The 25,086-nt window shown below is 39.6% G+C and overlaps 1 protein-coding gene across 5 annotated transcripts in view; it reads left to right on the top strand.

The window, feature by feature from the left end:
* Positions 1-25,086, top strand: part of TULP3 (TUB like protein 3) — a 35,256-nt gene that overhangs the window by 793 nt on the left and 9,377 nt on the right. For 3 of the 5 annotated variants that reach the window (XM_068700584.1, XM_068700593.1, XM_068700615.1), the window contains exons 2-5: positions 14,874-14,925; positions 20,091-20,253; positions 22,922-23,098; positions 24,194-24,327. In XM_068700584.1, coding sequence (XP_068556685.1) covers positions 14,874-14,925; positions 20,091-20,253; positions 22,922-23,098; positions 24,194-24,327 — 526 coding nt within the window. Of the gene's footprint in view, positions 1-14,479; positions 14,615-14,682; positions 14,703-14,873; positions 14,926-20,090; positions 20,254-22,921; positions 23,099-24,193; positions 24,328-25,086 lie in introns of those variants that run through there. The other 2 variants (XM_068700606.1, XM_068700603.1) reach the window with 2 other exon arrangements.

Raw genomic sequence — 25,086 nt, 5'->3', positions numbered from 1 at the left:
CAGATTATTAAAGAAATAATCTATTTTCTTTATCGGTCTCCATTGATTAAGGTAAGAATACTAGAATACATGAACCTAAATAAATGTACATAGTCTAAGTAGATATTTAAGGCCTATTATTTTTAGGGTTTTGACTTGGAATGTTCAGGAACACTATAACAAATTGCAGGAAGACAAACAAACAAAACCCCCACAACTGTATTTTTAGGAAGGATCTTTTCCTAAGAAGAGAATGGTAAAGTTATCTGTAAATGACTAATTTAGTAATTACAGCTCTTGTTTGGCAAAGCAAACTGGAGAGGTTCCACGTGACTGGAAGCTAACAAACATTTGCCCTTTTTGAAAACTGGAACAGAAAGAAGACCCTGGTAACTACAGATCTGTCAATCTCATTTCAGTCCCTTGTAAAATTATAGTGAAGACTTTTCTGAGAGTTACTGAAAAACACCTGAAAGACAATACAGTCATTGGTCACAGCCAACATGAGGGGAAGGTTCTGCTTAATGAACTTAATTTCCTTTTATGACAAGGTCACTCACCTAGTTGACCAACAGAAACCAGTTTATGTTTTTGGATTTCAGTAAATTTTCTCGCAGTATCCTTCTGGGCAAAATGTCTCTCTTACAGCTAGGTAAATACATAATACGAGTGGTGAACAACTGGTTGATGGGTTGGTCTCAAAGAGTTAGAGTAAATGGGGTTACATCAGGCTGGTGGCCGCTCACTAGTGGGGTTCTACAGGGCTCCATTCTGGGACCAAGCAAATGGCGTGAACCTGTGACAGATGAGGTTCAGGGTGGTTACTGGGAAAAGGTTCTTCACCAACTGGTTGTCAGGCACTGGAACAGGCTTCCCAGGGAAGAGGGTCACGGCACGAAGCCTGATAGAGTTCAAGAAGTGTTTGGACAACACATTCAGACATGGTTTCATTTTAGGGTGGTCCTGTGTGGAACCAGGATTGGGACTGTGATCCTTGTGGATCCCTTCCAACTCAAGATATTCTCTGATTTGATGAATTTGTTACTTGTCCAGTCTTTTTGTAAAGAAAAATGAATGTGGTACATTATTGCCAATAACCAACAATTTAAGCTTTGACTTTCAGCTAGGCATGACAAAGCTGTCTTAATGCTTTATAATATGGTAATATTGATGGAGCTGTTTCATTGTTTTGATTAGTGCTACGACATTCCTTTTCATTTGGGAAAGTCTGAAATTAAAAATGTTGGGTAAGGTTAACACATTCAGATAAATTAACTAAAATCACTGCGTTTAAAATATTGAGAAGGCAATTTGAGTCTTATGGTAGTACGTGCTTGACAGTCTCGGAGACTAATGAACTTTACCATTTCACACAATAACTATGTAGTAAACAGCAATGTTTTAAGCTTCCCACATGCTTCCTCCCAAATGGGATTCAGCTTCTGGATTGGAGATGTCACACATGAAGAACATTATTTTCAGGACATTGAAATCATGACTGACTCTACAGAGATTACAAAAATGGATGTCAACTACAATGGTCCCTCCTATATTGGGTTTACATGGCAAGGTTTTGGTAGTGAGGGGCTGCAGGCGGAGTCTTTGTGGAAAAGTCCAGAAGTTGGTCCATGTAAAAGCTGGTTTCAGCTGGCTCCAAAGGGATCTGCTGCTGGCCAGAGTGAGCCAAAGAAACACACTGGTTGCACCTCTGTGAGACCAAATTTAAGGAAGGGAAAAAAACTGCTATACAACAGCAGCTGGGAGAGAGGAGTGAGAAGCAGCCCTGAAGACCCCAAAGCCAGTGCAGGAGGTGGAGGAGATGCTCCAGAGCAGCAGTTCCCCTGCGGCCTGTGGAGAGGCCCCTGGTGGAGCAGGCTGTCCCCCTGCAGCCCATGGGTCCCACATGGAGCAGATCTCCACGCTGCAGCCCCCCCATGGGTGGAGGAGCCCCCGGTGGAGCAGGTGGATGTGGCCTGGAGGAGGCTGCGGCCCATGGAGAGCCCCCGCAGGAGCAGGCCCCGGGCCAGAGCTGCAGCCCGTGGAGAGGAGCCCACGTGGAGCAGGGGGCCTGGGGGGAGCTGCCGCCCACCAGTGGGGGACCCGTGCTGGAGCAGTTTGCTCCTGGGGCATGGATGGACCCCGTGGGACGGAGCCGTGTGGGAGCAGTGCTTGAAGAGCTGCTGCCTGTGGGCAGCCCCTGCAGGATCAGTTCAGGAAGGATGGCATCCCATGGGAGGGACCCCACGGGGAGCAGGGGGCAGAAAGTGACTGTGAGAGAGTGGCAGAGATGAAGCGTTAGGGACTGACTGCAGCCCCCATTGTCCCATTCCCCTGTGCCACTTGGGGGGGGGGAAGGGAGGACATAGAAGAGAGTGGATGGGGGAAAGGTGCTTTTAGTTTGCTTTTAGTTTCTCATTGGTCTATCCTGTTGGTAATAGATTATATTAATCTCCCTATGCCAGTTTTTTTTTTTCTTTTTTCCCATGACAATTGTTGAGTGATCTCCCTATCCTTATTTCATCCCTTGACCCCTTGCGTTGTATTTTTCTCATCCTTTCTCCATCTTCTTCTCTCTTCTTCCTCCTACTCCCCCTCTTTTGAGGAGGAGGGGAATTGAGAATGGTTATGGTGGAAATCAGCTGTCCAGCTGGGTAAAACCACAACACTTCCCATACTTTGGATGCTTTCCTGGTGACTAGACACACATGAGTTAGTGGCTTTCAGTTTCGGAATCCCAGGTTGCTCCAGAATGTCTTCAAAAGTTAATGAAGAAAAAGGGCCTATTGTCAGTAAGCTAAATTTCCAAAGATTATGAGCCCGTAGACTGAAAAATATTCAGAAGCGATTTCCAGCCAAAAGGCCTTTCCATATTTGAAAGACTGTAGCATAGTTAAGGTTGTTGGGAGTCTTGGAAGACTGCTGGGCTTGATTATTTTGCATAGATGTACCTGAATTGTAAGTTTGGGGAGAAAAAAAAATAAAAGTTACTTGCGAATGATTTTAGCTATACTTGTAGTCCAGACAGGACAGAAAAGTCCAGGTTTCCTTTTAAAATCCTATTAACATCTCTGTTAGCCCTTGGGTATTTTTATTTGGGTGCTGGTGACCTCCTTGGAATTAACAAGAACTATTTTGTAAGTCCCAGGGATTACAATTTCACAAATCTTATCCTTAGATAAAAGAAAATTGGCTTAATATCTTGTTTGCCCAATCCCTTTAAATTTGGAGCATTACCAAGAAATCTGTCTAAAATGGTATAAATTTGTACATATTTTTTAAATGCAGTTGAGATGTACTCCTAGGAACACATTTTAGAAAGAAGAGAATACCTTTGTGGCTACAGGTTGTTGCGGCTCTTGTCAATGTGAATAAAGAGGGAATCAGTCCACTTCCTGTGATGCAGGCAGCAGTGGCAAGAGAGAAAAAGTAGCAAAACTGTTCTTGTCACTAAAATTTCCAGACACAACTTGAAATGTTCGCACTTGGTAACTGCAATTGTTAGAACAATAAAAGTCTTAAAGATGCTGTTTATTTGAATTGTCTCTTCAGATAAGTTCTCCCATTCCTTATGCTTTAGGTTACTGATGGCCCATTTTTATAGAGGCAAAGGTTATTTTTCTTTTCTCCTGCTTTTTTTTTTTTTTATCCAATGTCAATATGACATTTGTAGGAGGGGCAAGTGCCCAGATTTCAAGGTAATTGTGCCTTCATGTTGTGTGAAAACTGTTTCTGCAAATTGTCTTGCACTAGCATAGTTCCAGTCTTGTTTTATCAGTGGGATACAGCTGGGTAATCTCCACAATAAAGCTGTTAAATGTATTGTAATTGGGTTATGGAATGACTGCTCTTGTAAGGAAATTTGCTGATATGCCTAGAGCTAGTGTTTTAGGCTACTACAAGAACATTTACCCTTAGTCCTAGTGTTTAAAACATCTCCTGTGTGAGACTAAAACTCTAACAGCCTCTTACTGTTAGAGAAGTCAGTGATCACTTACTTCTGCACTCCTTTCCAATCTAAAATTCTTATGTGAAATTACAGGCCAAAACAAAAAACAAAAAAAAACAAAAACAAAACAAACAACAACAACAACAAAAAAAAACCAACACACAAAACCCAAGATTCTAAATGTAGTATATTGCTGAATCATCTAGTTTGGGATGGAAATTAAATTTTACTGTTTCAATCTTCTTAATAGCTTCCTCATTAAAACTTATAAGAACTGGACTGGAACTAAAACTCCACATACCATTCTGTACTATTAATTTAGAAAATTTATTTTTTTTCCCTGATTTTTTGGTTTGTCAGACAATAAAACAATTTTTGGCATGACATGCAGTAAATTTATTTTCAGGGAACTTTGTGTTTTGCTCTCTAGTCTGGGTTATGCACCCTGTGTGCTGTTTAACTGCAGACTTTGTTGCCAGGGGAGAGTAGCAATTGCTTTGCATTTAAATGGATTTGTGTTGCAATGGAGTACAATGCCAACAGAAGTGACAGGCAAGGTTTAATAATTCACAAATTGAAGACTATAGGAATCTAAGGCCCTGTGGATCTTGCCAATGTGTATACGTGAAATATCCCTGAGGATTTGGAGTATGTAGTTGAAAGTACATTAAATACAAGCTGGTGTTCTGCTTATGGCAGTTTCTGCTTCATAGAAGAAAGTTCAGTTTCATTAAATTAACCTGAATACACATGATTTTTGGAAGTATAGCATTCTGCAATTGAATCAGTGGTTAAGAGCTGAAAGATCCTTACTCACGTTACAAATTTGTATCTTCCGAGTCAATGCCAGGATCCCTGTGAGTCACCGGCTATGAACTCTTGAAGGAATATGCCTGGCTGGAGGTTCATTGTCCCCCTCCTCTTACAAATATTTTAATAAAAGCCCTGTTTTAAACCCCATTTGGCTACGCACCTGAACATAAGTGAATGTGCACATTCTTATTGTTGTCTTCCTCTGTACCTCCTTCCCAGCATCCCCAATGGTTGTAATAGTGGCCTATGTGCATTTCCATCTTCTCTTGGTCTTCCTTCCAGAAAAAGGATAGGTATGCTTTCAATTCAGGTATGCTGTAATCAGTTATGTAAGACTTGCTAAGGAAACATGAATCCATCTTCTGTTTTCCCACCATAGTCTAACAGAGAACATCACTGGCTTTTGTTTGCACTCTTCTTTTTAACCCAGTTAGAAGACTTTCTAGCATCTGTTCAGAGGGTGCTGCTTTTTCATTGTTCCATTCCCCTTGTTCCAAGTAGCAGGAGCTAATCTTTGGTACCTGATGAGCCAGTTTTGAATGATGTATGAAATACAAAACAATACGTTAGTCAAAATAGTTCTAAGCTCATAGTTTAACCATTTTGTGGTGCTAGTGTTTCTCTTGCATTTTCCTGTAACAGCCTGAATTATTTATTACCACCTAACTCATTCTCTAAGACCTAGACTCTAAACTATTTCCGTGTATCTTGTGATCTCCAGAATCCAAACAGACAGAATCAGGGAATCATGGAAGTTAGACGAAGCCTCAGGAGATCATCTCATCCAACCCCACTGCTCAAATAAGGTGAACTAGAACAGGTTGCACGGGATGGTGTCAAGTCAGGTTTAGAGTATCTCTACAGAAGGAAACTCCACAACTCTGCTGAGCAACCTCTTCCAGTGTTTGATTAACCTCACAGTAAAAAGAAATGTTTTCTTGTGTTCAGATGGAATTTCATGTGTTTTAAATCATGACTGTTGCCTCATGTCTTTTCAGTAGGCACTACTTGCTCCATCTCCTTTATGCCCTCCCATCAGGTACTTATATACCTTGAGAAGGTCCTTGCTGAACTGTCCTGGCTCTCTCAGACTCACTTCATATAAGAGATGTTCTGGTCCTTTAATAACCTTGGTGGCCATTTGTTGGACTTGCTCCAGTGTGTCCATGTCTGTCTTTTCCTGAGGAGCCCAGAATTGTACATAGTACTTAATATTATGGCTTTACCAGTACTGAGCAGAGAGGAAGGGCCACCTCCCTTGACATGCTGGCAGTGCTCTTCCTAATCATTGCATTATTTAGGTTGGAAAAGACTCATAAGATCATCAAGTCCAACCATCCACCAGGTGCTACAAGTCCACCAATAAACCATGTCCCTAAGCACCACGTCCACATCTCTCTTACATACCTCCAGGGATGGCAGCTCCACTGCCTCAATGGGCTGCCTGTTACAATGCCTAACCACCTTTTCCATGAATAAATTCTTCCTGATAACCAACCTCAACCTCCCCTGGTACAACTTGAGGCCATTGCCTTACATCTTATTGCCTGCCATGTGAGAAGAGTGACTGATGCCCACCTTGCATCCTCCTTTCAGATAGTTGTAGAGAGCCATGAGGTCTCCCCTCAGCCTCCTTTTCTCCAGACTAACCAAACCCGATTCCCTCAGTCACTTTTCATATGTCTTCCAGTCCTTTCACCAGCTTCATTGCTCTTTGAATGTGTTCCAGCCAGTCAATACCTATCTTGTAGTGAGGGGCCCAAAAACGAACACAATACTCAACACATGGTCTCACCATGTACAGAGGGACAATCCATTCCCTAGCTCTGCTGGCCACACTATTTCTGATAGAGGCCAGTCTATCAGAAATTGGGCTCCTTGGCCACCTGAGCACACTGCTGGCTTATGTTCAGCCAGCAGTCGGCTAACACCTCCAGGTCCTTTTTGCTTGGCAGATTTCCAGCCACTCTTCCCCAAGCATATACTCCAGCATACGATTGTCATTGTGAGAAGCAATCTGCAGCCAATAACACAGGCTCAGGCGAGGATCTCAGTGAAGTAACATGTTTATTCATGATTGCAATGGTGGACATCCTGCAAGCAGGAGCACACAACAGAAGTGTATAATAGCCTTATATCCCCTACTACCTGATGCTTGTTTCTCCCTTATCTGCTTAACGCACCCCCCCCACACACTGTTGTGCCTGTGCAATTACTTCTGAATATGCAAGGTTAGTGGAATTTTCTACTGCAGAAACACAGCTTTAATTCTCACGTTGTGGACCCGAGTGCAGCTCCCAGCGTTTAGCCTTGTTGAGTGCCCATACAATTGGATGTGGCATATTGATGTAGCCTATTCAGATCTCTCTTCAGAGCCTTCCTGCCTTCAAGCGGATCAATGCTCCTGCCCAACTTGCTGCTAGCTGCAAATGCAGCCCTCAGTACTGTTATCCACCTTAGTAGTGAGGGTACATTGCATTGCTGGCTCATGGTCAACTTGGTACCAAGCAAGATAGTATCAGCTATTTCTGATAAAGGGATGAGATAACATGCTTTATTCTTTGTTTCACCATAATTCTGTTTTTCTCCTACAGACCCCTCATTTTTTGATGTTGCTTTATTATCACATTCCTGTTTACTTTATACTACCATCTCCTGCAATGTTAGTTTTTCCTGTTTTGAGATGTGTTTGCACCAGGGTCTGGGCAATCCCAGACACGAGGACAGACTGGGAGAAGAACTCATTGAGAGCAGCCATGCAGAGAAGGACTTGGGGGTTCTCGTGGATGGAAAGCTTGGCATGACCCAGCGGTGCGTGCTTGCAGCCTAGCAGGCCAACTGCATCCTGGGCTGCATCAACAGAGGAGTGGCCAGCAGGGCAAGGGAGGTGATTGTCCCCCTCTGCTCTGCCCTTGTGAGGCCCCACCTGGAGTACCAGGTGTGGGGCCCCCAGCACAAGAAGGATGTGGACCTGTTAGAGCAGGTCAAGAGGAAAGCCACAAAGTTGGTCAGAGGGCTGGAGCACCTCTCCTATGAAGAAAGGCTGAGAGAGCTGGGGCTGTTCAGCCTGGAAAAGAGAAGGCTCTGGGGTGACCTTATTGCAGCTTTTCAGTATTTAAAGGGGTCTTACAAAAAACATAGAGAAGTACTCTTTGCACGGGCAGATAATGATAGAACAAGGGTGAATGGTCTTAAACTAAAAGAAGGGAGATTTAGATTAGAGGTTAGGAGGAAATTCTTTGCTCAGAGGGTGGTGAGACACTGGAACAGGTTGCCCTGAGAAGCTGTGGATGCCCCATCCCTGGAGGTGTTCAAGGCCAGGCTGGGTGGGGCCTTGGCCAACCTGATTTAGTGGGTGACATCCCTGCCTATGCCGGGAGGTGGGGTGGATGTAGATAATCCTTAAGGTCTCTTCCCACCCAAGTTGTTCTATGATTCGATTAAGAAACTGAAGTTTGTCTCCACTTGTGTTGGGTCTGTCAAATGATAAATACTTTTTTTTTTTTTTGCATTAAGTAGCTGCACTCAGTCAGTAGTAGACTGCAGCAGTTCCATCTGGCATGTGAGCAGTCACATCAAAACAGATGAATTTCCAAAGGAACTCCTTTAGGCTAAGTCTAATGTATTCTTTTTCAGCTGTTTTAAGTTGAACAGCCTCTTACTTTCAGCTACACTTCTCTTATTAAGTCATTTTGTATTTAATGGTATCATTGCCTGTATTATTTAAGTATGGAGAACATGGTGTTACAGGAATAGGTTTGTATCAAATTGAATGTTCTCTTGGCTTTTGACAACAGAAGTTAATCTGTTCATGTTTTGTAACAAAAGGTTTTTTTCTGTAGCACATGTATCTTGGATTATTTTTTCTGTAATTCTTTTCTTCAGCTTGGTATTTCTATTGCACCGAGTTGTTGGAGCTTCTGTTTTGCCACAGTACTAGCAAAATATCTGTGTGTGTATGAAGAACATATATATATATATATTCTTCAGAGTGCCAGCCTTAGTGATTTTTGTTGTTGGTTGTTTTGTTTTGGTACATTCCTGGTACATGTCACTTCAAAGCATCTAATAATTCCACACTGTAGTTCCATTTTTTAACTCAGATGTAGGTAGAGTAGAAGTTGTAAAGGAATAATTTGCCATTGAGTTTCTTTAGGATGTTCTTCATTAGTTTTAAGTTAAGATACTTACTGCTCGTGCTTTTCTAAGAGAATCTTTATTCACTGTAATGTATCCGTTCATTCAGGATTGCTTCCAAAATTATGTGATAACTGGTCCCGTATCATTCTTCCCGTGTTATGTTCAGTAGGTGAAAAACTATCCAAACAAATTTTGTGAAATGTTTTTTTAAACAGCACGATATTGGCATTAGAAATCTGTACTTGTTTCTTTGGGGAAGAATCACAGATAAAACTGTTTTCCTGAAGAAAGGATTCTTATTTTAAAACCAACACAAAAACAGAAGGTAAAACTTTCCCTTTTATTGAAATACCAACTGCTTGAAAATAATTTATAATTGAGGTGTTGATGTAATGTGATCTCTGCCATTTAGAAATGGGAGTGGCATTTCATGGCTGATTCACAGCAGATCCTGTTTTGCCTCAGGAGTCTCTCTGGTAGTTCACTTAATTATGAAGCAAAGAATATCCTGTGTCTACCAAAGAAAACTCCTCTACCTTCGGGAAGGCAGAACAGCTTGATAGTCCTCACTCCAGTGGGTGCTGTTACACATTTTCCCAGAGGTGAACAATATAAAATTATGTCAGTTGCAAGGAAAGCAAATTGGATTCCCAACTTTTGTGGATTGGAAGGTGCATTACAGATTAATTCTGTTCCTCAGCCACTTTCCAGAGACAGCACTGAAACTTCTATATGGAACTTTTTTTTTTTTTTAAGTATTAGAATCCTGCTTCAAATTTGTTATTTTCTGCACCATTTGTTTTTCTTTATAGCTGTAGTGAGGGGAACATGAGAACAATATTTAGGAAAGCTCTTTGGAGAGTTAAAGCATGAAAACCCTTTTGTACCAGCAGACTCTGTATTTCTTAATAAAATTTCATTTTACTTGCACTTCTACAGCTAAAGATAAAACACAGCGGACGAAGATATGAGCCACAAGCCATATTCTTCACATTCTCCAATTCTTAATTCTAGGACTATTGTTCAGAGATGTGATCCGTGCTACCACATTAATAAACTGTCCTGCAAAGAAAAAAGGAGTTATGTTAGCCTTGTTAGAGCCCTGATATAAGGAGCTCTATAGAGTGAGAAACGAAACATAAAATATTGGTACGTTTGGGAGCTTTGTGGAGGAAAATGGTGCAATTTTATTATACCTTGGAGTTCCTGTAAATGAAATAAAGCAATGGAAACAGTCCAGAAGCACAGCAAACCATCTATCTTTCTCTCATGTCAGAGTTTCTTTTAAGGCTTTGGTGGGGTCTGTTTCTGTCAGCTAGTCTGACGTGCTTAAAGAGGTTAGAGAACCCTCCTCTTTTAATTATTTATCAAACCTGTAAGTACTTGAATTACAGGATGGGCTGATCTGTCTGGAAAACCTTACGATGTTGCTTATTTAGGAGAAGAAGCTGTGTAGGGTATTTGTTCAGTGCACTTCTGACATGAGGAATGACCCTACTTTTTTGCGTACAGGAAAAACCAACTTGAGACTTTCCCTTTGCCTGATGTATTTCAAACATGTCTTTCCGGTGAATTCTGTATCACGTAGAGAATTCTTTCTACAGTCTGTATTTCCTATAGGTCTTCTCACTTCCCCTGCTTGCTGCCTCTTGCTTACAGGTGCAAAAAGCCAGTTCCTTGAAAACCAGTCCATAATAAAGACAGCCTTTCATTTGCCTCTTAAAGCTTCAACAGTTATTACATAAAGGAATCTTAATTGGTCCATTGCTATAACTTGAATGAAGAAGGCGTAGGTCTCCCATCTGGGATAGCCATGCTTGAAATCTGAGGTAGACTGTACCCTTACTTCATGAGAACAGGTTTTAACATAATAATATTCAGGCTTGATTAAAGGCTGTTGTTTTCTGCTGAAATCCACGCCTCTTTGAGGACAATGGTGAATTAGTCACAATGTTAAATATGTTTCATTTGGAGTCTGAATTTGTTTAGCTTTAGTGTTGCACTTACAGGATTATCCGTCGTGAGGCTTTAGTAGGAGAGCTAGAGGATTCTGCTAAATTCAAATCGTAGAATCATTTAAATTGGTAAAGGCCTTCAAGATTATCAAGTCCAACCATCAACTTGACCTTCCAAGTCCCATCACTAAACCGCGTGTTTTCGTGACGCACCCACACATCTCCGTACCTCCAAGGACGGGGATTCCACCACTTCCTTAGGCAGCCTGTGCCAATGCTTGCCCACCCTCTCCATGAAGAAATTCTCCTGATATCCAGCCTAAACTTCCCCTGGCACAGCTTGAGACTGCTTCTTCATGTCCTACCACTTGTCACCTGAAAAAAAGAGACCAACATCCTCCCTGCTGCAGCCTCCTTTCAGGTAGTTGTAGAGAGCAGTGACCTCTCCCCTCAGCCTCCTCTTCTTCAGGCTAACCAAGTCCAGTTCCTTCATCAGCTCCTCATAACTCTTGTTTTCTAGTTCCTTCACCAGCTTTGTTGCTCTGCTCTGCACGTACTCAAGCCACTCAATATCCTTCTTGGGGATGTTGTGAGGAGCCCAGAATTTAGCAAAGGGATCAGTGGGCAGGGTGTTGTATAGTCTTCTCTGTCCCAGTGGTTGGAAAGAGGAAGATTATGACAGGCTACTTCAATATTTTCAGTTCTTATTTGTCAAAGGTAAATGGGTGATTTTTTATTTATTTAATTATTTATATATTTTTTTAACTATGTTGTTGTAGCTATGGAAATGCTGGTTATTTTTCCTGTTCCTACTGGATATTGAATTCCACTCACTGCACGTAAATCAGTCAAACAGAACAGAGCGTAGCGAAAAGCGCAGTGGTTTTGTGTGGGCATGTCCATCGGAAGGCTTCCCGTTTGAAGCCTGCAGCTGTGTTAGCACACTGCTTGCATTCCTTAGTGATGAGCTGTGGAGTGAACCCTTGCACAGCCTTTTCTGGCAAGGTTTGTAACAACACCAAATTCACTGTGGTGGTTAGAAAAAAAGTTGGAATGGAGGTGGGGAAAGAAAGTTCTTTTGCGTGGTTACTGTTATACTTTTCTGATGACTAAGTGCTGGAGGGAATGTTGCAGGAGTAAATAAGGATGGTGTAACATTTTTAGCTACTATTTATAGTATCCCAGTGCTCTTGTTTTTGTTTTGTTTTGTTTTTATTATTTTATTTTGTTTTGTTTTGTTTTGTTTTGATTTATTATGTTTTATTTTGTTTTATTTTATTTTATTTTGATCCTTATGTAAATCCTTACATTTTTTAATGGAGAAGATTGAAGGCTGCTCATTTTGTTGCCTGCTATAAGGTTATTTAAGTCTGTGTTTAATAGTAAATAGTAAAAAAGAACGCTCTCTTGTCTTTTGTTTTCTAAAGTTTTGTGACCTGTTAAAATCTTTATGTATTTAAACCCCTTTAGAGTCTCAATTAAGTGGCCAAAGGTGAGGGGTTATGTAGTCTGCATCATGGTCCTTCCTCTTCCAATAGTCTTCAGACCTGTCTTTGAAGTTACATAACTTTATTCCAATGTGGGTAGAAAATAAATTAAAAATACAAAGTAAATAATATTAATTGAGGATATCCACAAGTCTCATGTGCAAGAGTATTCCAGTGTTTTATTGTTATACAGGTAAAAATGAAAACTTAGAACCTTGTTTTTATAAGTAGTGCTGCTTATTTTTCTGAAGAAGAGGCTCAAACTGCTGTAGTGAGGTGGGGGTTGGCCTGTTCTCCCACGTGCCTGGTGACAGGACGAGGGGGAATGGGCTTAAGTTGTGCCAGGGGAGTTTTAGGTTAGATGTTAGGAAGAACTTCTTTACCGAAAGGGTTGTTAGGCACTGGAACAGGCTGCCCAGGGAGGTGGTGGAGTCACCATCCCTGGAAGTCTTCAAAAGACGTTTAGATGTAGAACTTAGGGATATGGTTTAGTGGGGACTGTTAGTGTTAGGTTAGAGGTTGGACTTGATGATCTTGAGGTCTCTTCCAACCTAGAAATTCTGTGATTCTGTGAAATTGCTATGGGCTTATTTTCTGTTAGGAAAAGCAATAAAAATATAGACAGTCATTTGTATCAATGCAGTACAACTTCGTATCTGTTTCTAATTTTATATAAGAATATGTCCACATATTAGTAAAAATTGATGGGAACTATATTGATTGCTTTATGACAAACTCTTTAGAGAATTTAACTGATGTCATCCATATTTTAAGACAGTTGGCATATAAAAAGAAAGATTTTTAATTTTATTTTTCTTGTTTTTTTTCCTTCAAGAATCTTTTCTGGTTATGCCAAAAGTGGCCTTTTCCATCACATATGCTTTAAATAAAAAACATTTCATATTTTTTTTTGTAGTTTCATGTGGCAACTAATATATCTCTCTGCATTCAATAGATATGTCTCTGTTTCTTTTCAAATTCTGGCTGTTTTGAGATGGAGATGAGTGTATTACTGTAAATGTTGCTGTGGGGACACTCAGTAGCTCTCCATCACTCTTCAGGAAAGACATCAATTTTTCCAGCCCCTCCACATTGCATTTGAATTCAAGGTGCTAGCTATTACTGGCTTGAATGAGGAGTAAGGTCAGTTTTTATAATCAAGGTGTTTCCAGGGTCCTAGAGCCATTATGTGATGGTATGTAAAATACATCAAGAAAAAAAAATATCTAGAAATCAGGAAAACTGCAAAGTAAAAAACAGCGGGATTGGTAACTTCTTCTAAAATACCTTTAGTTGGGCAGTAAGCATCAGCTTTAGGGTACATAAGCTGTTGTTTATGGTGTGCTCATACAAAACTTCTTTCTCTGCATGTTTCTGCCTTCCAGAACAGGACCAATGTTTGTCTGTAAGGACTTCAGCCTCATTTGACTTAACTTCCTTGCTTGCCTGGACGTTGAGTCAAGTGTGGATTCTGTATGGGTTAATTAGACTGAGGCTTTTCTCTTTGTTAGCACTATGTACATCCATACTTCATGTTTGCATACATTTTTTTTTTTTGCATACTTTTACAAGCACACATGCATTTTTTGCATACTTTTGCAAACACACACATGCCATTTCTTTCTCTGATTTTTCCTTTTTGAAGTTACATTCAGCACTGTCTGCCAGCTTGTGACTTCACATCACTGGTCATTTCTGTGTACCTAGACCAGACAAAATTTCCTGTTTAAATTTCAATGTTGGTTAGTTCTGCTTTTCTGCATACCATAAAAAATACATAATGCCTATCTGTTTCTTGTAGTAAGTGACTTTTTCCTGCAGTATTAAAGTTGTCTCACTTCAAGAGACATCTTCGTCAAAGCTGTGTAGGAGGAAAGCACACAACTGTGGTAGGCAGATGTGCTTGTCAATTAACTTTTTTTCTTTGTAGGGTTAACTGCTCTAAACTGCAGTTTATGTAATAATTCATTATCCTACAAAAGGAAAAGTTTCTATATGAAACACAACTTAGAAACAAAACCCAAAGTTCTTATGAAAATTGGTTATAAAATAAGTAGGGAAATTACTTTTTCTTTTGTCTGTGGGAATTAATTTCAGGTGTTGCATACATTTACAGGTGTTAACAGTAGTTCTAGGAAGTCTGGTAGGAGAAGTAAATAATACAGGGTTGACCCAAGACAAAGCCTCAATTTTTGATTTAGTTTGGAATTGGGTATTTTATGAAGGATAAAGGACTATACTGAATTGTCTTGTCTCAAAGCCCACCTCAGCAGTGGCTCGTTATCTGTCTATGAGTAATGAAGTTTCTTTTGGCTTACAAAATGTTTTCAGAACAGTTTACTAAAGTGACTAAATCTGGTCTTGTTTGTGACAGAACATGAAGTATGTTTCTTTTATAATGCCTGGTGGCTTGGCTTTTCTGTGGGATAGAAATTATGCTTTTCTTTTTTAAAAAAAAAAATCTCGACAGTTATGTTGCGGTCTATGAATGTCGTGTTCTTATAATGCAAACTATTTTCTAGTAATAATTGTTTGTATCTTTCACTTTCGCAGCATTTTTGAGGATGAAGGCATGAAACTACGACAACTGAAACTAGAGAATCAGGTAAATGATTGTGCACAAGCTGGCAAATATAAGTACAGGAAAACAAACATTAGCTATCTCGTTGTAGGAAGGGAGGAGGTTAAAGTGCTTGTTTCCTTTTTCTCTTCCTTCCTCTCCCTCATTTTTCCTCTTGATTTCCCAGCCTGTTGTCATTTACTGTGTAATTTTTTGCTCAGAACTACGTAAGGTGTACAGCAACAGTGAATCCTGTCCACATTCTTTAACTTGAGTTGCAATATGCAAGGTTTTATGTGAATTCACAGTGTCACAGAGACTTGAGAACTGGGAGTGAAGTGATTAAAAATGTTTAGTCTGAAGAATATAAACAGAACTGATTTCTAACATTTTTCTTTAAAGATTTGCCTGGTTTTTGTTAGTCAACATTGCTATGCCTTGTAGGTTTGATTTCTTTGATACATTTACTTTTCCACATGTCCTTCTCATTTCATTGGGATTGAGTCACCAAAAGGGAGGAATGAATAAAAAGGTTGGAAGACTGTAGGGAATGACCTCAAAGTGAAAGAGAAGTGTTCCCTAAGCTATTGAAAGATCTGCTTAATACTGTTGATGAAAGAGATTTCCAGCATATCTCTATTTCTTTCTTCATTTCCTAAAAATAAGTAACTAAATAAAATCAAATGCAGCCAAGCATTTATCAGATATTAGGATTTTTGTCTTAATTTTTAAAACATGTGAGTGTTATTTGCTGGATGCCTTGATTAGCTACTCATGAAAGCAATAAAGTGTGCATCCTCTGAAATTTCAAATGATTCTCTATAGGTTAGAAGTTTTGAAATTATTATACTTATCTAGCTGCCTATTCCACATGAAACAGAAATCACCATATTACATTAAACTAATCAAGGTAGAACTTTAAAGTATGTTTTTTAGAAATGCTGTCTCTCAGCTGAGGATCTTTAAATCCAGACATAACACTCTTTGGGGAACTGATGTATTGGTTAGTAGCCCACTTTACCAAAACTTGTTTGTTAGTTCTAGTCTATTTAGCTTTGAATTCAGATGTTGGATTTTTTACCAACTTTATCTCAGTACATATGTAAGCTGTTACCTAAAACACTTCAGATCAGGGAGTAAAAATGGTCTTTGGCCGTAACCATAGAAGCCACAATGATCCTTTTACCTATAAGCTTTTCAGTAATACTTACTGGAGAGAAAAACTAAAAAAGGCATTAGCTTGAGCGAAAGATCTCATAAGTAATCTTAAAAAATAAAAAAAAAAAAAGAGGTACATAATGCCCAATGCCATTCAATAAGAAGTTTCCATACTAAAGATGGTCGTTCTGCTTGGTGATGAACCTTGATGTCTGTTTCAGGATTGTTGTCTTGGGTCATGAGCTGGCAGTGGCTACTGGCTCTTAATGTTAGATACTGTGGTCGATGTATGCCAGTTTCAGACATTGCCATGGAGATACAGCACTGTTCCATCAAAACAAAGCTGCTGGGCTGGGTGGGATTTCCTTGGAGCAGCTGTCAGTTAAACTGTGAAGAAGTGATTTTATAGAATTCATACACTTTTGCAATTTTATTTCAGGCTTTTTTGATTTTATTGATTGCAATCTTCAAAAAATGACAGCTAGAAAGTTTTAGTAAAATGTATTTTAACACCCGAGCTTCACTGCAGCTTGCAATTGAGATTTGCTGTGAAATGCTAACAGTCTCTCATTTAGGATTGTATTTTTAGGTTTCAATGTTAACTTTGAAAGTCTACTTCTATCTTTTACATGAGTAGTAAGTACCATGCTTTCTGAAGAAATAGAGGTCAATGGCAAATCAGTATCAGAGACGATGGTCATTGCTGGTTGTAACTGATAGCACACTTGATCAATTTCAAATGTTTGTAGGAACTGAGATAAAAATTACAGGATGTTTTTGCAAAATACAGTAGAATCATGTTTATCACCTTTGACCACACAAAGAATCTGGAATAAGCATTTGCCACAGCAAAGATTTGTGTTTCTCATCCATCTTTAAGAGGGATTTGGAAACCCTGTAATTGCAATGAAGTGTTATTTATAACAATGCTTGACATCAAGATCCATCTGTGGGCCAGGTCTGTCTGACAGGATGCTTTTGTCTAGACTACTGCCTTTTCCATGAGGAGAGAGTGGGTGACTTCTCAGGCAGTGTTTACTTCCCCAGCAGTAGAACATGTTTCTTTTCAGGCACCTGAAGCTCAAAACTGTGGTGCTGCCACCTCTCCGTGGATGCAAAGGGTGAAGCTGAAGGCATATTTCTGAATGTGCTTAGTTTGGTATTATTGACACCAAGTTTTTCATTAATGCCATCATCACTAGCATTGTCCCTGGTGTCTCAGTATGAACTGAGGAGGAGCTGGAAGAGAGGAGAGGATGCTGCAGTGCTAGGATCCATCCCATGTGGCCTGCTAAGGTGGGACCATGCCAAATAATAAATAGTATGATATTGCATCTTCAAGAGTGAAGTGGTTGAAGCCTTCTTGCATACAATCTTGCTGTTCATTGTACTGATAGGAAGAGTACCAAACTGCTTCTCTTATTAGTCTGATATGATGTATTCATCTGATGCATCTGACTTCTTAGGCAGCACATTGGAAACTCATTAGAACCAGAGTTGATGGTTTGTGATGGTTCAGTCATCCTCTGTCCTGATGTTGTGCTTTTCTATGGTGCAAAGAAAATGCTTCTGAAAATACTTAATATGTGAAGTTCACAAAATCCTGAATGAATCACAATACTTGGCGTCTGTTATTTATTTAATGGGTTAAATGTTCCTGTGTTCTGTTCATGAACTATCTGATTTTTATTTATTTATTTTTAATGCTGTATGAATTTTTACTGTGACTCAGAGCTGGAGGAAAAGGCCACTTAGTAGACAAAAGGAAACAAAATACAGCTTGTTTTTTTAGATTTCATCTTAGTGGAACGAGTCTAAGAGCACACAGTGCTGAAGGTAATGCTGCTTTGCCACCTTGTGCATGGAGAAGGAACTGCTACTAACCATCCCTTCAATGAGCTTGTAGATTTTCATCTCAATAAGCAAAGCAGTAGAAACTAACCTTTTAAAAACAAATGAAATTACTATCAAGATTCGTCACTTTGGTTGTCTTGAAGTTCTTGTGAAAAGAAGGTTGGTCACATATACCAGCAATAAAGTATATGTTTCAATATGACCCTATTATCCTGTTAGATTGGTGAGTCCCCAGAAAGTCATTAATGAAGCAGAATTTACTATAATAAGAAAATAAATTTATAGATAGGTAAGTAATAAATTATTATTATAAATTATTATTATTTTTAAATGATCTAATAGAATAATCAGTTTAGTAACTCTAAAAATTATTATATCCCATACTGATCCCAATAATAGTTTCAAGCTATGTACTTTCTTACTGCCTTTAGAATGTGTTTGTTGTTGTTGTTGTTTTTTCCAATTGTATATTTGCCATGTAGAAAAGCCTCAGCAACAGTTTTTTCAAATTTTTATTTTAATTTTTTTATTTCAGTTTTTCCCGACTCCTTTTATGTCAACTATCACAGATTTAGAAAATATTACAGATGTATTTTTAATTTTCACTTAGCATTAATTTAAAATAATAATTTAAAAAATATTTGAATTCTTCTGGACAATTTAACTATGCTTGTAGAGAAAATATTCTGACCTGTGATGACTGAGCATTTTCTAAGAATTTTACTTTACTGCTTGTTTTTCTTCCTTTTCTCTAGACCAGTCTGATAATCTCTTTGTAATTCTATGTATTTTTTGCTGTGCAGGACAATCCGTGCAAATAATTTTGCAGTAATGAGTGGAACCTGTATTGCTATCTAGTCTTCAAAGTGAGATCATGAATCTAAAAAAGTACATATTTTGGAGAAAATAACTTGAAAAGTAGAAAGAAAGAATAAAGGACCAAGTTGTGTTGGATCCTTTCAGGGAGAGGTTGCCTCAGAAACTGTCCTCACTTGAGATAAAAAGCCTAACAGGAGAGAAAAGTTCCAACAAGAGAGAGAAAGAGTGTAGCAGGAAAGGATTCCAAAAACGTTAGTCTCAAGTGAGTTGAGTTGTTGTTACTATTTATCTGTTGGATCCTTGGATCCTTAACTGAGAAGCACTTGGTGAAGAAATTATTTTTAGAAAAAAGTTTTATTTTTAACATCCACATATGGATATAAAGTTATTTCTGTGTAATTCAGGATTGAAAGGAAATATTTTACAAGGTAGATCTTTTCCTATTACTAAATCAGTCTTATTTTAATGACTGGGTGTGTTTTTTGTTTGTTTGTTTGTTTCCTACTCTGTTTTATCTCGAAACATCTGTTTCTGGGAGCTGTCTGAGTTCTCCCTGTTAGATGATAGCCTTTTCACAAAAGCCATTTCCTTTGCAAGTACTGACCTGCTTTTACTGCATTGTGACAGCATTTATAACTGCAGTGGCAGAATAAGCCCTTGTTAAGGATGTTTAGAAATTGTATGCTAATATAATGGAAAGCTTAATTACCATATAATTAATAGGTCATGGGCTCTTATTTTTACTCTGATAATCTTGGTGTTAATCTTGGTGATAATCTTGGTTGTCAATGTTAGTTCAATTGTACAAACCAGTGAGGATAAACTATGTATTTCCTGTATATGAGGGAGGTTGTCCTAAAAGATAGAACATTTAGTCCAATTGTAACTATAGTGCAGCAAATGGAGAGTCCTTGTGTGCTGTTTGGTCTGTTCTGTTAGCTTAAGTATGATGCATGGAGTAATAAAATTGACAGAATATGCTGTATGTTGCAACATTACTATATGAAGTGTCTAAGTGACTACTGAATTTGTCTGATTTAAAGGTTGCTGCAGTTTTTACTGCAGGAGTTAGGAGGAATGGAGTTAAAGGAGTTAAAATTATCTGTTAAAAGGAATTATAATTATCTGTTGATGGTCTCAGGATAGATCAGAAAACAAGCAGGTACTCTCATCACCCATCAGTCACTGATGGAGAACCAAAGGCTTTGGAGTATCTCACTCCAAAGACAGTGTGGTGCGTTTATCTAGGATTTTTGTAAAAGTTTGCAAGTGCATTTTAGGTTGATTGTAGGTCCACTAGCATGTCATTACCAGTGGCCGAGGCACTGCCTCTCTGGATGTGGTTACTCATTCCTATTTCATGTTTTTCTTTATTTCAGAGAGCTCTTCTAGAGAAGAAGCAGAGGAAGAAACGTCTTGATCCCTTGATGGTACAGCCAAATCCTGAGGCAAAGCCGCGCAGGCCAAGGCCCAAAGGATGCGAGGAGCAGACTCCTTTAGTAGAAACTCCTACCCCATTCCACAGTGATGTTATGTTACATGGTAAGTACAACCGTATTATTAGTATAGTAGAGAAATATTGAACTGTATAAACAAGTAGAAAACTTACCTCAAATTTTGTGACAGCTGCCTTTCAGTACTCTCTCACTTGTGTTTAGCTAAAAAGAAGTGTAGAAATGGGCTAGGAACTTCTATATTGGCAGGGAGCTACAAATACAGTGAGGGTTTTCTGAAGCAGTAGGATAAAGAAAAGAGAATGGTCCAGTGGTGGCTGCCTTTACTGTCCTGCATAGAATCAATGTATGCTCCATCTCAAGATTGGATATGACTGGATGTGGAAGCCCTACATTGCAGTAGAAATGTCAGGAAGTAGTTTATGAGAGCCAAGATCCTGTCAGGCTATCAAGAAAGTAACAGCAAATAGGTTTTGAGATGCATACTAATGCAGGATGTTATAATACCACTGTTAGATTAATAGGGAATTAATTTGCAGAGTAGAATTTAAACCAATGTTACCTAATTTGAAGATCACATATGATATCCCGTGAGATCCTGTCTTTTAAATGTTTTCCTTGGTTTCAAGATCTTTCACAATCATGAGATGAGGAGGAGAGTGGTGATGTAGCATTTACATGTTTAAAATCAGGTTGGGGAAATCTGAAGAAGGACAGCTTTAAATGGGGAGAGAGGAAGAGAGGAAGTGAAAAGACTGATAGACATTCAAAGTTAGTAAACTTCAGTAGTACTGGAAGTACAAGAAAAAATGAAATTTACTACTCCTTCACTAGCGTACCTAGTTCTGAAGTTTCTTCAGCGCAAACAAATGACTCTTGGGAGTCAGACCCAAAGGGGAGAGGAGTCCAGGAAGGCTGGATACTCCTCAAAAAGGAAGTCTTAAAGGCACAGGAGACAGGCTGTCCCTGTGTGCCATAAGATGAGCCAGTGGGGAAGAAGAATGCCGTGGCTGAAAAGGGAACTTCTGTTGAACATCCAGGAGAAAAAGAGAGTTTATGTCCAGTAGAAGAAGGGACAGGCAACTCAGGGAGAGTACAAGGAAGTTGTCAGCACATGCAGGGGAAAAAAACAGAAAGGCTAAAGCCCAACATGAACTCAACCTGGGCACTATGGTAAGATAACAAAATGTTTTTACAAATATGTTAACCATAAGAGGAGGACCAAGGAGAATCTCCATCTTTTACTTGGCATGGTGGGGAACAAGACTACTGAGGATAAGGAAAAGGCAAAGATTCTCAATGCCTTCTTTACATCTGTTTTTTAATAGTCAGATCAGTTATCCTTGGGTTTCTCAGCCTCCTGAACTGGAAGTCTGGGACAGGAAGCAGAATAAACCCCCCACAGTTCAGGTGGAAACAGTTAGAGACCTGCTGCTCCGCCTGGACTGTCACAAGTCCATGGGGCCAGATGGGTTCCACCTGAGGGTGCTGAGGGAGCTGCCAGATGTGATGGCCAAGCTGCTTTCCATCATCTATCAATAGCCTATCAGCAGAGAGGTCCCCGATCACTGGAGACTTGCTAATGTGGACATTAAATTGGGGGCTTGGACAGGTACACTCTTTGCTGGATTAAAAACTGGCTGGATGGATGGGCCAAGAGAGTGGTGGTGAATGGGGTGAAATCCAGATGGCGACCAGTCATCAGTGGTGTTCTCCAGGGGTCAGTGTTGGGGCCCATCCTCTTTAATATCTTCACTGATGATTTGGATGAGAGAATTGAATGCACCCTCAGTGAGTTTGCAGATGACACGAAGTTGGGGGGAAAGTGTCGATCTGCCGGAGGATAGGAAGGCCCTGCAGAGGGACCTGGACAGGTTGGATAGATGGCCATAGGCTAACAGGATGAAGTTCAGCATGGCTAAGTGCCAGGTCCTGAACTTTGGTCACAACAACCCTATGCAATGCTACAGGGTTGGAGTAGAGTGGCTGGAAAGCTGTGTGGAGGAAAAGGACCTGGGGGTGCTGGTTGATGCTCAGCTAAACATGAGCCAGCAGTGTGCCCAGGTGGCCAAGAAGTCCAACGGCATCCTGACTTGTATCAGGAATAGTGTAGCCAGCAGGAACAGGGTCCCCCTGTACTCTGCTCAGGTGAGGTCACACCTGAAGTACTTTGTTCAGTTTTGGGCTCCTCACTACAAGAAGGACATCGAGGCCCTGGAGCGTGTCCAGAGAAGGGCTACCAAGCTGGTGAAGGGCCTGGAACACAAGTTCTATGAGGAATGGCCAAGAGAACTGGGGTTATTTAGTCTGTAGAAGAGGAAGCTCAGTTTGTTAAGCTTGTAGCTGTGGATGCTTTTTATCAGATTGATCTGTGTTGTTCACTGTAGAGCACTCACTCAATACAACTTCTTACAAACAAGGAGTTGAAAAGAGTAGTTATCCATAAATAAATTGAAAGGTACCAACGTGCATGACAAATACTGCTCATCTTAATTGCTTGAGTCCTTGAAAAAAAGTATATGCAATGACTTATAAATGGAGAAACTCATGACTGACATGTTTAAAGTGACAGGAGATCTGTACCACAGTCAGGCCTGGCTCCTCCCAGGTCTGACAAAAGTTTAAGTAAATAAGAATACTTCAGTACTTTAAAGGGATGCTTGAGCTAGGGAAGGTGAAAGAGAAACCAACCATCCTGGGAAATGTATTTACCTGTAAAAATGAGGCTTTTGCATTCTCTTTCATTTGGCCTGAAGGTATTGATGGACCAGCTGCTTTCCTGAAATCAGAAGTGCAAGATTTAGGAACCAAGCTCCAAACTCTCTCTGTTGGATCTTCCATAACAGAAGACAATGCAGATGAGGAAAAGGATGGACAGTCTATAACAGAAACATCCGTCAAGCCAGATCTACAAGAAATCTTAGAGAAACGAGGTAAGAGTTGATAATGGGCAGAGGTCTTTTTCAGGACTCTTCTACTTGTAACTTTTTTTTTTTCAGTAGCATTTAAGAAATCATTAAACAAATGTCTGTAGGATCTTCCTCTTACAAGCAGAGCTAGTAGATTCTACAGCATGTAGAAATGCAGGTCTGCAGTTCCTTTTTCTGTTGTTAATTGGAATATGACAATATGCTTTATAATTTTCTGGCCTTTCTAAAAAAAATCTGAGATTTTTTTTGGTGACAAAACATTATACTTCACATTTTGCTGAAGTTCGGGGTGTTTTTATTCCAGATATATCTGGATACGATATACGAAATACTTGAGTATTTTTACAATGGCAGAACCTTCTAAAAACAGTAATGTTGTAATTTAACTGTTGAGGAGACTAACAATGATATATAACAATGATATAACACCAAGTAAAAGGAAACACCAAATAGTGATGTGTTCTGATGTAGTCTTCATTCAGAGTTACTTTTGTTATATACCCAGTCATCCCTACATAGCTGTGCTTGGTTTAAGATTAAATAAATAAATACTGGGACAATTCTATTTCCATTCTGAAAATCAAATCATTAGTAGTATTTAACAAACCTGAGTTTCTGCTACTGATGTAAGAACAGGAAAGCATCTAGTTGAAGAAGTATCATACTCCATTTCAGTGTGTAAAACTAAGGGGAAATGGTAAAGGATGTAAACTCTGTAGAGTCCAAGCTGCAGGGTAGGTTTCACCCTATTGAGCTGGATTGTCTTTTTTGTTCTTAAAGCACGGAGAGCTTTTCTGCATAAAAATAGGCAAAATTTAATTCAATGGTAGCATATGCTAAACGTGCTATATCATGTAAAACATGCATTAATAAAAGCTTAATCAGCTGCGCACTGTCAGCTGTAAAATGTCACCGCTGGTTTGAATTTCAAGGCTCAGGAAACAATATAGCATGAAGAAAATCAGTAGTTGGAAAAACATAAATTAATTGAATAGAGAGAGCAGGATAGTTATGTAAGGGTCTTATGTGAATTAGTGATATCCTGATCTTATGACACCTTCTTTCAAAGGTTACTTGCTTGATCCTATGTTCTGACAGGAATTTCAGGCAGTTTGAATTTTGATGAGGAGGACACAGAAGAAGAGGAAGAAGCTAGTAAGAGACCAGCATCTCATTCACCACATCCTGAATCTGAGAGGCCTAGTTCTGCAACCAGTGAGAAATCCTTTGCAGTACGTGTTTTATAATCAGTTTCTGATAAGGGCTGGGTACGTGCTTGATTTTGACTTACTAATCATTTTAGCACTGGGTGAAAATACAGTATTTGGAGCTGTCATTAATCCCTGAAGGCAGGGGAAGGACAAGATGATCAGGTTATCTAACAGAAGGCTCCCTGAGTTAAACACAAAGAGTAGTAGTAATGATCAAAGGAACAATGATGGGTGGAGGAACCCAACCCAAGTAACCTAATCAGTGACGAACAGAACACACTGAATCAGCTACCCCTATGATGCTCAAAGGAGAAAGATTGTCTCCAGCTCAAAATCCACTAGTCTGCTTGAAGGATTATAAATTTTAATGTGGGATGCAACAGTGAGCAGAATTTTGCAATGGAACACAAAAATTTTGGGATTATACAAAATTTATAGGGTGATTAGAGGAAGGGACACAAGGGGGGGGGGAAGCAAGGTGGATCAAGGAGCAACATGCATGGGAAAACAGGAAGTAAAGGGAGGGGATAAAAGTCTGCAGCAATCCTGGATGTAGAGTCATAGAATCATAGAATATCCTGAGTTGGAAGGGACCCATAAGGATCATCAAGTCCAACTCCTGGCACCGCACAGGTCTGTACTTAAGTCTTCGATACTATTCAAGAGACCAACGTGAGTATGCTTGTGAGGTGACTGGGTGTATAATGTGCTGCACTGCCAGTGAGTAATACAAGAGGTCTGGTCACTGGTAACTTGAGTGACTGGGGTATGGGTGCCAAT

This window comes from Anas acuta, chromosome 1, assembly GCF_963932015.1.
Source record: "Anas acuta chromosome 1, bAnaAcu1.1, whole genome shotgun sequence".
NCBI lineage: Eukaryota > Metazoa > Chordata > Aves > Anseriformes > Anatidae > Anas > Anas acuta.
Note: the sequence above shows the minus strand (reverse complement) of the source record. Positions and strands in the feature narration are given on the sequence as shown.